The sequence below is a fragment of the Galendromus occidentalis genome, unplaced genomic scaffold (assembly GCF_000255335.2).
Source record: "Galendromus occidentalis unplaced genomic scaffold, Mocc_1.1 scf7180000077475, whole genome shotgun sequence".
In the NCBI taxonomy this organism is placed as follows: domain Eukaryota; kingdom Metazoa; phylum Arthropoda; class Arachnida; order Mesostigmata; family Phytoseiidae; genus Galendromus; species Galendromus occidentalis.
Genome location: NW_003805463.1, coordinates 1,359,777 through 1,373,226, shown reverse-complemented (window position 1 = coordinate 1,373,226; position 13,450 = coordinate 1,359,777). Strand labels below are relative to the sequence as shown.

Genomic DNA, 13,450 nt, shown 5'->3' with positions numbered 1-13,450 from the left:
TTTTCGAGTCTCCCGTTGCAGGAAGCGTTACTGGCCCAGGAGATTCGTTGGTACTCTGAACTCCAGAGGAAGAGGAACTCGCGGGTTGTAAATGATGCTACGGCTTCCTCCTACTGCTCTAGATGGTTGCTTTCCCAATTCCTGACTGAATTTCTATTCCGTGTATCGTTCAATCTCACATCTGCTGACCAGTTATGTGTTTATGTAGCACACTTCATCGAATCTTCACTGGATAAAATCTTGTCTCGCAGGAATGGGGAAGTCTCCTCCTATATCCATGTACTCCATTCCGCGGGCATACAGCTAACCATACGCAACAAATTCCCACAACGATACATCCGATGGCGCTACCGCACTGGAATGATTTTCCTCGGAATGCGTGATCCGACCGAGGCGAGGATGAAGGTTGCGTTCGAATATCACATTGAACACTCGAGGAATAACGTAGGAGCGTAATTTACTGCCTGACTAGCGTGTTGACCCATACCGCCGCGATTAGATAGCTTGGCTGGTCGTCAATAGGAGCTACAGCTTCCGTTACGGATCGAGATTTTGCTCGAACACTACGATCCAGAGATTTCGTTGAATGCGAGGTTGGAACAATCGTCTTCTCCCTCATGGGACACAGGTTGACATACCTCAGCTGTATTCGGTACTAATCTGTATGGCCGAATTCTGAGATATTCAGAGATCAGAGACCAAGAAACTCGACTATCACAACCCAAATCTAGATCGGATCTACTCGATCGGACCACGTCGTCCAAGCGAAACGAGTGAGATCGGACCGAAACAAACAACTCTACGAAGAATGGCACTGGCGAATATTGCACTGGTTGGGAACAACAAGAGGAGCAACAAAAGCTCGAACGGCGTACGTGTGGCGAATGAACAAGGCAAGAAAAGCTTCAACGCTTCGAAGAAAGTCTTTCCGGAATCGGATTCTAAGAGATTCTCGATAACCTGCTCGAAGATTTCTATACAATTATTATCGACCCGGGACGAAAGCCTCCGCCGGAGATCTTGGTTCCGATGCCCCCACGCCATCGCCTATTCAGCTCTTGGGGCATTCCCGGCAGGCGTATGACTGTTTCAGGTATTGGATTTGTGACTCGGAGTCAGGTTCACTCCCGACGCTCCAGCGCTCGGACTACGCGGTGGCAGCGGATAGGAAGAAGTGCGTTTCGCCGAGCGACGTTTCTTAGGAAGACCTGGAAGACCGAAGCAGCCACGAGAGAGAACCATTCTAGCATTTCCTTGGGCTGGGCGACTGGCACCGGGGACGCGCAGGTCCGCCAGATGCTGAGAGTATCCTTCGGTCAAGGCCTGGAACGGAATTCTCTCATCGATGAAATGTTCAACGATTCGGCTCTCACTCAGACTCTCCGCTTTCTGGAAAACAGCCGGACATATCGGGATCGATATCGCGAAATGATTCTTACCGTGACGTGGGCTAGATGTTTTTTGCTGACTCGGCCGACAATGAAAGTTTTCTCAGGCGGGATTCCCAGCGATGAATAAACACTGATGTCCTTCTGAGATCCATATGCAGCGTGGAAAATTATATCAGCGTCGGTCTGGAGCTGCTTGAGGTAGTCCGTCTTGAGTTTCAAGGGGCCTGAGGAGATACCTTCGGCGAACGATACGAGCCCATGGGGGAAGTTGTGTTGAGCGAGCCATGCTACCACTCGGCGTTGTTGGATGTCAGGTCGACCTTGGAGATCAGAGCGGACGATTAGGATGAATGGCCACGAATGGATCATATGATCGATCCCCTCTCGGAGGGACTCTCCCTTCTGCTTACATGTTATGTAGAAAATCAGATAGCCTAGCTCTTGCCAATGTCGCACGACATCGACAGCTCCGGCGCGAACCTTCGGATCGCGACCCGTAACGGAAACGGAGGCCGTAAACGATCCGTCTATTGAAAACACGACGCATTCCGTCTTCGGTGGGAGAACGGCCAAGAAGAAATCAACGCTGGTGTGATCCCCTCTGCATAAAATCAAAATCGCGATCAATGATTGAATTTTCGGAGCATCCTGCAGCAGGAGCCCCTCAGTCCCGTGTTTAGGTCACGCGGAGAAACCGATTTCCCGCTGGGTTGACAGAGGGTGTCCCAGATACTGATGCTGACTCAGTCGGAGACGTCGGACTCACCGAACAATCATTTTGATGGGGTATAGACCGAAGCTTAGAGATTTCTCTTCGGGAATCCTATAGACGATTCTCCCTGTCTTATCCGTGTTCTCAGTAGCCAATAGAATCCATTCGCTCGAGCGCAGATCTCGCATAACATGTATGTCGACCTTTTCCCCAGTGAGAGCGACCATGTCCAGGGGTCCGTACAAGAAGCGCGCGTTCAGGATTTGAGGATCGCCTTCTTTGACCACGATGTCGTTAGCTCGGTGGTTGGCAGTAACATTCTGGGGAGAGGAGGAAATATTCCGTCAGGGATCGACCATCACAGAGGCAGGTGGGCTTTCCGCCTGGTTCTTGCAGAACTCGATGAATCATTAAAGCGGCTCTCCTCCTCATCGGAAGATGCCGGAGCTGATCGCTCTGGCGCTTCGGGTGGGAGTAGAATACGATCTTCAGCGAAACATTCTCCAGTGCAGTCGTCGCCACCGGACACGTATCGATTATTCTCACCCTGAGTTTGACGGAAGTTCTCTTTTTGAGCCATTTTTCTCTCGGCTGTCCGAACACGAAGGACGGAGCCGGCGCGTCTGCATCGATGCACTGTTGGACAGTATCGCAGCGAATCAGCTGGCGGAGTACGAAACTTGCCACGTCGTGACTCTCCCAGAACGATGAATGAAATAGATGGGGCAGAGCGTTGGTCGGAAAGTGAGCCAGGCCGTCTGGGCAGTAGAGGGCGTAATCGATACGTTTGTTCCCCCACCAACGGTTGTTGACTGAAAAATCAGAGCACCAATCTTTGAGGAAATCCTTAAACCTTGAAATCTCGCATGCGATACTTCGCTCTGGAATGCGAGTGTCTCGTCGCGGGATGAGTGTGTCGCAAAGCGTTTATTCAGGATCCAGATATCTGTGCGACAACATGCGCAAACTACAAGCATGCGATCAGGTGCTCTTCGGTCTCGAGTACAGCATCTTCAGCAAAGCATCAATCACGGAGGAGAGGAGATTCGAATCGCTCCTGCTAGGAGACTCGCGGAAGCGCGAGCGGAAAACGAGCGACAGGGGCACCGACGCGCCGGCCGTCTAGGCCAGCCAGGAAATCGCCATTATGTGAGGTAGCGACGATGAATCGCCATCATCGATCGAGCACTGTCGTATGCGAATGTATCTCACGTGTTTGAATGGTGCCGAGTGGAAGAGCAGAATCCGATAGACCCGACATCGTGGAGGTGATCGAAGCCTCGCTCGTACGTCGTCCCGGCTGGCAGGGACTTGGCGCCGGACTGCTCTTGCAAGGCGCTTCCGAGGCCTGCGGTGTCGTAGGATGAGGTGCCGGTGTCGGTGAGCTCTGGTTGTTAGGCGGTGCGGCTGCAGGTGTCTCACAGAACAGAAGCGAGTAACTCTGCAGGAACTCGACTGAGAAAAGACGCGACAATGTAAGCAACCTACGGATTTTCCCGTATGCGTCGACAGTGAACGGGGTAGTCGACGAGGAGTTAAGAGAATCTATCTCATTGAGAGATCTCAGGGGGAATCTCCTGCTATGGCGGTTCTCGAATCACCGAGGGGGAAGTTCTCAGGATTGTTCCTCTAGTTCTCCGCCAATTTCCGAGATCGTGGGAACCTTTCAGTACCGATCGTGAGTATCTCATGGGTGCGGTTTTTTGCTAAAACGTTGTAGATCTTGCACGGGTCATTCTCGGCGTTGATCGAACGGATTTCTAAACTTACGCAGATGAATCGGCTGACCGTCGCCTAGAGGGTATTTCTGGAAGCGAGGCACCGTGATCGGTGGGAGTTGAGAGAATTTGGCTGAAATCAATGGCTCGATCCGCACTGCCAGCGGATCCGTGGGATGGAACAAGTTGTACACCTGGGAAAGCAACATTCTCTCGTGACTTGGCAGGAACGATATCGAGCAGGCCGCTTTAGTCGGGAGTCCACTCCAGTCTATTCTACGCACCTGGGTGTTTCCGGGTTTGGCGATCGGGTTGGTCTTCTCGTCCCCAGAAACCATCTTACGGTAACTCAAGATGAGCGCCATCGGGGAGCCAAACATGAAGAGATCCGAGGCCTCGAAGTCGAGTTTCAACTCAGGGCCCCCGGAGTTGCTCCTTCGTCTCTTGCTTCCCGGCGTGACCTGGGCCGATAGGAGCTTTTGGAAAGACGTCGCATCGAAAAAACTCGATTGGGACGAATCTGATGTCTCTGGACCCGATAGCGTCATAGTGCCACCGCTTGCAGCCGTTCCCGCGCTCGAACCTACGGCAGTGACATTCCCGGTGGCTGATGCAGCTCCTGAATTCTTTTTCGTGACGTCTTCCCCCTCGAAAGTGGCTTCGTTGCTTATTGAGATCAGCGGATTACTTTTGCTTTCCTGGAGACTCGACTCGCTGCCAAAATGAGAGCCTGCTCCTTCTGACGAATGATTGGCTGTTCGGCAGATGGCGTCGAACGCCAGAACCGAGCCCAGACTATCTCCAATTATCACGACTTGTCCGTTGAAACCGAAACCTTCCGTTGATTTGAGAAACTCCTGATAGGCTCCGTTCAGAGCACCGATAGCATTCGAAAGATGGTCGTCGTATTCCGGCGTAGAGCAAGCAAATAGAGGCAGAGCCGTCATTGGAAGGGGATCTTGGCCGTGGGTGGTTCCGTCGAACGAGGGTGAGCTTTGAAAACCGAACGGACTGAGGTTGCTTAGTACGGCCAAGGCTTCGGCGCAGATTGCCGGACAGGGGACCAATTTCGTGACAACATGACCGTGCAGAGCAGGATAGTGCTGTCGCACGATTAGGTCAACAGTTCCCGAGAATGTGGCCAAATCTGTGGTTTTCGTTTGCGCTTGATCGATCCCATGATCGAGAACTGTTCCACCATGGACGACGAGGAGCAAAACCGACGTGGGACACGCCATCGTGGCGTGTTGATGGCCGGGTGAAGCTCCCGGAGAAGAGAGGCCTGACGTAGCGGCTTCCAGATGACAATGGTGTGCACGCTCTTGGGTCCTCCGAACGTGGGTGGGGGCAAAGATTGTCTCGTCAACTGGCACTGTGGAGTACAGAGAACAAGGAAAACATTTAGAGATACTGAGGGAGCAGGGGATGGGCGGAGGGTGCAGACGGCCGAGATTCCAAGCCTATATCGATTCGTTTGAGCTCGTCCTGCTTAAGAGAAATATCCATATGGGAATCGTATAATGGAAATTCTGAAGGAAATTCTCCACAATCATGATGGAAGAGAGATTAATGACTTCCGAAATATCGTCAGTCAGCGTAAGGGGGTCGACGCATATTTTTGGGTGGATATCTGCGCCGGGCACAGGACAGGGAATTTCTTCACCGCTTGCCTCGAATACGGTTTATGGAAATCGGGGAAGGGGGATCGCAACGGTTGATTATTTCGATCGATTCTTTATTATTTTTCTTCATGAATAATACTTTGGTTCCGGAGGCTCTTGCAAGGGATACGGCGAGATCTCATTTTTTTCCAATGAGCTTGGGTTTCTTGGCAGCGCATAGCTGAAGAGCTTGTCATATACGAGTTACCCTGTACCCGGATCGATGGCGCTTACCATCTCCCTGATGATGGACCATTTCGACAGAGCTCCATTTCGTGAGTGAGCTCCGCAGTTCCGGTGCGACGTTCAAAGGCCCGGGCTCATCGGCGTCTTCAGCATCGAAGAACTCATCGCTTTCGGAGTCGCTGTCACAGACAATTCCTTCCATTCGCCACGCCACCTGCTCCACCGTCGACTGGATAACATGACGCGAGCTCCGACGATTTGTTTTTTTGGCTTCGGCGGAGCTCCTATGCGCACCTAATCTGTGACCGCTTCTTGATTGGACACCTTGCAAATCGACAGGTTCACTCGAATCTGCGTCGATGGCATGGAGATCGACCACCGTGTTCGAGGCAGCTTGGTGCTCCGTCGGTGAATCTTCGGGATCGCCGCTTTCAGCCATTGTACGTGCCAACTCCGCTTGGGTTTCGGCTTCGATTCGTCGAACGTCCTCGATGGTCAGGCCGAGCCACTCGTCCTGCCAAGCCCACGCTTGCCGGTGAGCGCGGAGATTAATTTTCCGGAGGCCTGGAATCGTCATCAGATTCGAATTCGTTGAAACCCGAGGCTTTGCGATTCTAAGGATTAGGCTGTCGCAATGTTCTCGGGATTGAATCGCTCGCCGGAGGCTGAAATGAACTCACCCACATCATCGATGAATCTCTCAATTTTTGTTTGCATTCCCCAATAGCGAAATTCGACTCGGCACAGCTTGTAGGCGCACATGATTTTCCCGCTGTTCTCTTCGATCCAATTCTCGCTCAGAGGTCCCCGACCCGTTTTCTCCGACACAAATATAGCGGGGTCTTCAGACTCCACATAGTCTCCAGATGATAGTTGATCCTTGACGATGTCGATGAAGTCTGGGGAGGGGAGCAAAAGATCGTCGAATGATCGATGAACCGTTTCCCCTCGATTTCTCAAGTACGACCACGAGCCGCCGTCCCGTCGTGACAGCGAGATCAAAAGGAATCGATATGCTCCTGTCGATATGAGGAACGTGTTCAAGCTCGAGAGAAGCTTACCGACTGCTCTATTCCTCAGCTCGCTCCCTGTGAGCTCAAAAACGTTATCTTGGCTGCCGCTGTCGTTGAAATACTTCGTTTCGAGCTCGATGGAGAAACGATCCACCAGCGGACAGGAGTACCTGATGGCATCGGAACAAGAGTTACTGATGAGTAGAGCATGTTATCTGTCCTGAGCCTGATCCCGCCGGTCAAGGCACTCACAGATCGACCGCCGCCTACTACAAAAACTTGTCGTCCAGAGGGATCAGAGCTCAGTGCGGATATCTTTCCGGCATTTCTTCAGGTCATACAGGGAGTGATGGCCTAATCAGCTAGCGATCGTCCAACGAAAAAGGATATCGCAGCTCCGTATCGCTTGGAATGTACGCTGTCGGTTCGAAGACAGATCGAATAGATATTCAGCGAACTTACGAGACGTTTTCTCACCTTGTTTTGGTGTACGGATAAGCATTCCAAGCCTCTTCTTCGACAATCAGAGATTTCGGTACCAGTGCTTTTATCCAGCCCGGTAAATGACTTCCGATATGGTACAGCTTCCTCGTGTATTGGCCGCTGCCCCCGGGACCGTCTTCGTATGGCTCGTTTACAAGGATTTCCACTCCGCTGCCCCGGCCACTGCTCTCTTGACGACTTTTCTTCTGCTCGGAGTGAGATATAGAGAGCACAATTTAGTCTTGGCGTCATGGAATTGCAGGAGGTTTTTCGAATTGCTCAGGTCCAGGTGTGGAATCCAGAAATTAGCGGGACCCCCAGATCTGGTTACAGAATGACTGTGGGTCTCCGACGAATCGACAAGGTCGAGGGAGTCTCCGCGGGGCGAAGGTCGACCGTCGCGCGGGCTGATTGTGAGTGAGAGATGAACTTTCGGCTCGGGTAATCCCAGCTAATACCATTGTTCCTAATCTTTAATTGGAGAGCTCACCCCACTTCTCGGGAATTCGATCGGAGCGATTGAACAAACAATTACAACTCGAGCGTTACTAAAATCGAATAGAGGGCGAGTTTCATTCCATGAGCTCTTCTAAGTGGAATAGTTGGAATTTCTGACCCTATCTGACAGTTTCGTCATTGCTCCCCCTAGATTCCGAGCGGAGGCTGGACTAGAACTTCCATTGTTTTCGTCGAAAAAATAACAGGGGCTACTCACTCTGTCTCTGTGAGATGAGGAAATATTCCGCTTAGAGAATTCATGAAGAGATCAAGAGCTCACGTCGATTGCTCACATCTCGGACTACATACTCAATCTAAATCGATACCATATCGCAAAACTTACGGCAATCATGTAAAGTTGTGCCACTCTGTACTCCTCGACCGACAGCGGCAGCGGAATCCGATATTCCTTGATGAGCATTCTTTATTGCTTCGGTGGTGCGACCGCGATGTCCGAAGCGTTGAGGTGAGTAGGAACGATTAGGTCTACTGCTATGCGACCGGCCGGCCACAAGGACAGTAGCCCGCGTCAGTGCTCTGCATGGAGAGAGCTCGTTTCTAAAATTGAGAATTAGGGGAAATCCAGGATTGTTGCGAAATCGCATGAGAAACTTAGCATATTTTGATGCGGGTTTCGAGCTTCCCGAGGATGTCACCATCGGTCAGACCACCTGTGCGCCCCTCGTGGTTCAGCTATTTAATAACGACCGAGAGACACGGACGATTTGTGAAAAAGTATATACGGCAGAACGGCAGCGACCGCAGCAAAACAAGTCCTTCCCGAGTGGCGTTGAGCCTCCACCGAGGGCGCTAAGGTCAAATCTCGCAGTTCTCCGAGCGTGCAACCGTTGCCGCTTTTCCGCTCTAAGCCGAGCATATGCAGACCTCCTGAGTGAGAGCAGCGACTTCCGGCTGTTTTCCGGACCCAGACTGGGCTGTTGCACGAGCGGCGCTTCGTAATCATCCGATACGGATACGTAGCTCCCTCCTTCGAATACCGCTATGCGTTCTACGGCGCTACGAGTGACGAAGGTCGCTCCGTCTCCCCGATCCGACGTGGTCACGGAGCAACAGTCAAGGAAATTGCCGCCTTCTAATCCAGAAACGTAATCGGGATCTGCAGACGAGGTCTTACGCGTACCTCACTGTATCGAGCCGCTGCCGTATAGATCCGGGAATAAGAGACGAGGAAGCAACTCATTATCCCTAGCTTTACGGCTCGTCGCTCCGAAACGGGTCTCCGCTTGCCTCTATAAATAGTTAGGTACGTCGCTGCCCACTCGGCCCCCGTCCCACCTTCCCATCTCAAGTCTCAGCAGTTAAGCGTGGAATAATTATTTCGCACCGGAGAAGATTGCGGCTACGAATCGAAGCGTTCGTCGAAGCGCGATGACGTCGATGTTACGTCACCTGAGATCTGCTTCATTCTGATCAGAGATGGGATATCAGATGCTTGTTACGTCGTCGATCGATCGAGACGCTCAGCCCTCGGGTTTTTCGTCATGCTTCGGATGGACGAGCTCTACATCTGCCTGACTCGCACCCCGCACGGTACTCTCGAAGGATTGTTCCATGCGTTCCAGGAGCTACGAAGTTGAATGCGAGGCAGAAGGCAGGTCCATACTCGGACAGTGACAGAACGAACGGAAAGTTCACCACAGGAAAGTTTCGGCGAAGCTGCGTCACGAGGTTGAAGCTGAGGTCGTGAAAGCTGCACTTGCATTTCCTCGGCCAATGGAGAACGGAGATGAATGAAAACGAGTGAACTAGGGGAATAGGCTAGCACCAGCAAAAGAAGGATGAATGGAGAGAATGCGAAACAGACCAGGCTTTATCAACGAGCCACATGTACATTTCATATTCTGACACCGGACCTCTGGCATCTTAAGGTATTCCAATTGAATTCAATCGGGGTTGGATCGAACAGTAGTCATATCGTCACGGGTCCACACTATGACAACGATCGGATGAGATCCACTCTATGTACAATGTCTCTTTTCAGGAAGTGTCGACTCGCTGCGATCGGCGTCGATCCTTCACCATAAATAAGGGCTCCTCTCCGAAGAAGCGGAGTGAGTAAAGCTCCTGACTTAATTATCATGAGAACAATCGGGGCTCTTATTCGGGGGGGGGGGTCGCATCTATGCGGCCAGCTGAGCTCGATCCGAGCGTCTGTCTTTGAAGTGGCTTACGCCCAAAAATATGACAAAGCCTCCAGTGAGCACAAGGAACGGAAGCTGGCCTAGTCCGTGGCCGACGAACTTTCTGAAAACACTGCCGACAAGCGGAGCCACCGACTCGCAGGCGGCCACAACTCCATAGACTTTACCTAGATCTTTCTTCTCGACCAGGGTCGCGACATGGGCTCGAATGCCGGCGGGGGCGATGTTCGAAATCGTATGGAGAACCTGTCGAACGTGGCCCAGAGCGGGGGAATTTGTTGCGAACTGAAGCGATTGACCAATTGTCAAGAAGAGAAGACCGATGAAAGTTATTGTGTAGTTGCTATCGATTGGTATCATTCTGACAATGAGCACAAAAACCGGCATAACGATCAATAACGTGAGAATAATTATCACGCTGTCAAGGATGGCATTGTCCGGATCAGCGTCGAGAAAGAAACTCGACACGGAGCTTCGCGTCGTGGCTACAAGAGAGAAGATCACGACGATCAGGAACACCAACTCGTAACGTGTACCTCGCACCCTCTGCTGGACGAGACCCCTCACCGACGAGAACAAATGATGGTGGCTGAAGAGTCGCGTAGAAAGCAATACTGGATCCGATCGAGCGCCATGTCCCCCGCGGTGTCTTCGGTGTTCACGCGGCTCGTCTTCGCTAGCGTCCAAAACTACGTCGTGCACGAAGAATATCGAATAGAGCATACAGGTTCCGAAGAAGAAAATCGCGATCGCGAATATCGGGAGACAGTCGTGCCACTGGGCTACGACTAGAATAGCGACCAGACGTCCGACGGCGAATGCGAACATGAAGACTACTTGAAGTAGAAAAAAGGTAACGGTCCTTTTCGCGCGGCTCACGTTCGCGGCGACGTGGACGTAGACGCACATCAGGGCGAGCGGGAGTCCACCACAAAGAGTTTCCGCGAGGGGAGTGAGGATATCGTAGAATAGCGGTGCTTTAGGATATAGAGACGAGACCAAATTCGCGATCGTTGTGACCACGCTGCCCGTAATGCTGATCAGGAGGGGAATTTTGAAAGTGGAGAACTCGTCACAGCAAGACGCCAAAAACAAAACCAGGATCGAGGGGGGAACGAAAGCGATCAGACCCTGGTAGAAGAGATAGAGCTCGGCCGCATCTTCAGCTTCACTTCTCTGATGCTTGTGCCGGTGGTGTCGTGTCAGCATGCCGTCCAACGAGAGCGTCCGATTCCAAGAAGTCTTGTTCCAGGCCACGCAGAAGGGATCCGTGCTCTTATTGTAGGAGAGACAGGTTTTCCGTGCCACGGCGGAACCAGCGGCAGACCAGTTGAATGTGATTGCGAGGATCAATAAGAGGAAAAAAATGTGGACGAGAGCGGCCCTGCAGAATTTCTCGCAAAGTCCGTGTTGGCCGGCTTCGGCGTTAGACTCGTTGTCGGCTTCTTCACGAACTTCTTCGGCGACTGTCTCGCTTGCTTCCTCAAATGGTGGCGCTGATGGTTCATCCGTGAAGAGTCGCGATATCATTTTCCGCATTAACGGGCGGATGAACTTCTTTGCGCCTTGTGTACGGCCAGAGACCAGTTGAACGACATCGTCGGCTTGCATTTTCTGCAATCGGGGTTCAAAAAAGAACGGAATGCAAACAAATAATGAACTTATGTCAGACATGCGCGGTCCCGCTGGCAGCAGCTGAAACCGCGTCGTCAGCAATTTACGCATTCGGAAATTTCTCCGCTGACGCATGCGGGGTCCTCGATCCAGCGACTCGGATGTCGCGATTAGCGACGGCTTCCGTGGATCTGAGGTCTCATTCTCAGTCAAAGAGAACATCATTCGGCTCGACAGTTCCGCAGAGCTTCCGAGACGACAATGACCGCTCATGGCAGTCACCTAACAGCAAGAGAACAATCGCCCACGGACGAAGACTGTCGAAGTTTCTATGAGTCTCCGACCTCTGCCTCTATGGTGTATGTGACTGGTGAAGGAGACCCACCGATCGAACAGGGAGAACTTCTCCAGGACCTCCGAAAACGAACACTTTCGGTGCCTGTCACGATTTCGATCGCCACACTCGGGACAACTACGTGGACGCTCAAGGGCCTGCTGACGGTGCGTGGAGAGTCGGAAGTCAAGAGTTAGCTCACAATCGTCGACGCTCAGCTCGCTCAAGTGTAGTATCAGAGTGGCGGGAAGCGCTACGACATTCGATGACGTTTGGACGAGTCGACTTGAATGCGCTTACAGCATCAAAATCTCAGATTCGCAAGTGGCTAATGCTTTCGTCGCCACCGCTTTCGCTGTGAGTGAAAACATCGCGGTCTCACTGACAGATGTCAACATCCGCAACAAGTAGAGCTCGCGCCGCCCTCAGGCCCCTGCTCTCCAGGCTCCCAGCGCTTATCGAGAATCGCGCACGCTAGCGAGAGGGGCTCTTCACAACCCCTGATGGCGAACGGGCTGCCGTCGCGCTGCCGTCATTTTGGCATGAAAGGCATGCCAAAAGGCCTGTAGCGAGGTTTTTCTACAGGAGCAAACGACGAGATAGATAAACGCGCTCGGAATCGCGAGCCAGCTGACACTCGAATGCCATCTCGTTTCGCCACGGGAGCTCGTTCTGGCAGTCGGTTCTGAATACGATGATCAGAACGCAAGGAGGCTGGTCACGCACGAATGAACGCGAAAAGTTCCCAGGGAGGATCTCAACGATTTTCGCTCGTTCCAGCGGATTCTCCGACCACTTCGCTCGCGCAAGGCTCACCCAAGATGCTTATCTAACCAGACTGGACTCGTTCATATACTCGGCCGAGAGAACTCACCTCCAACGTCTGTCCCGACGGTGGGCGACAGCTGGACGAACACGGTGCTCGCTCCCGCGACTTGAGAACGAGGCAACAACGACTCTGAGAACACAATCGAACAGTGCTCGATGAGCTTCAGTGTGAGACAGTTCGGATCAGCTTCAGATGTTCCGTCGTGAAACGCGGCAGAGAACTGATTTTGACGCCAGCGTCATCCGACCTGTAAAATTCCACGGCACCGTCAGACACGAACGACGAGCTGAGCACCGATCGCTGTCGTCGTCGATAGCTGCAAGTTCGCTGCTAGTGTAAGCTGAACTTGCACACCACGACCGCTCTCTTCCAATACCCTCCCACCAGCAGCGGGCCGCACACAGACTGAACCCTTTCCACGACCGACCGGGAATCTGACCTTTAACATTTGAAACTCTGAGACTTCCCTCAGCGAAAAAGCTCGGCAGCCGCATTGCAAATCCTCTTTCCTCTCCCGAAACCCCATCCGTCGACCGTACTCACCTGTCGCGAGCCGTTTGGCGTGACTTTTCGAACGGTGGCCGATGCATCGGATGGCGCCAAATTTTGAATCGATGACAGCGCTGGATGCGGAGCGCCCACGGAGAGCTGCCGGAAGATCCGCGCGGACTCTACTTTCAGAACTCAACTCTTCGGGAGCTGCCTCCAATCGACGGGCTTGAGGCAGCGCAAGGGTAATCCCTCAAATAAAACGATTAGTTCTACAGATCGCTCCCTACTCTTGCTCGAAGTGAATTTCCGGGAACTATTCCAGGCAGGAGAGATCTCTCCCCCGCCATGAGTGGCTCA

General features: G+C 52.4%; 2 protein-coding genes across 2 annotated transcripts; both read right to left on the bottom strand.

Moving 5' to 3' along the window:
- Positions 1 to 1,042: 1,042 nt before the first annotated feature.
- rdgB (retinal degeneration B) lies at positions 1,043 to 12,889 on the bottom strand. Its single transcript, XM_029111903.1, has 15 exons — positions 12,647 to 12,889; positions 8,006 to 8,220; positions 7,159 to 7,370; positions 6,730 to 6,851; positions 6,349 to 6,567; positions 5,711 to 6,232; positions 4,106 to 5,193; positions 3,874 to 4,015; positions 3,504 to 3,558; positions 3,316 to 3,425; positions 2,650 to 2,915; positions 2,158 to 2,423; positions 1,802 to 1,992; positions 1,440 to 1,711; positions 1,043 to 1,323 (listed from the first exon to the last, which is right to left on the bottom strand). The coding sequence occupies exons 2-15, from the start codon at positions 8,081 to 8,083 to the stop codon at positions 1,090 to 1,092; spliced, it is 3,777 nt and encodes a 1,258-aa protein (XP_028967736.1). The 5' UTR covers positions 8,084 to 8,220; positions 12,647 to 12,889; the 3' UTR covers positions 1,043 to 1,089.
- Positions 9,480 to 11,963, bottom strand: LOC100899566 (uncharacterized). The gene is made up of 2 exons (XM_003744925.2): positions 11,824 to 11,963; positions 9,480 to 11,438 (listed from the first exon to the last, which is right to left on the bottom strand). The coding sequence occupies exon 2, from the start codon at positions 11,433 to 11,435 to the stop codon at positions 9,804 to 9,806; it is 1,632 nt and encodes a 543-aa protein (XP_003744973.1). The 5' UTR covers positions 11,436 to 11,438; positions 11,824 to 11,963; the 3' UTR covers positions 9,480 to 9,803.
- Positions 12,890 to 13,450: the final 561 nt, after the last annotated feature.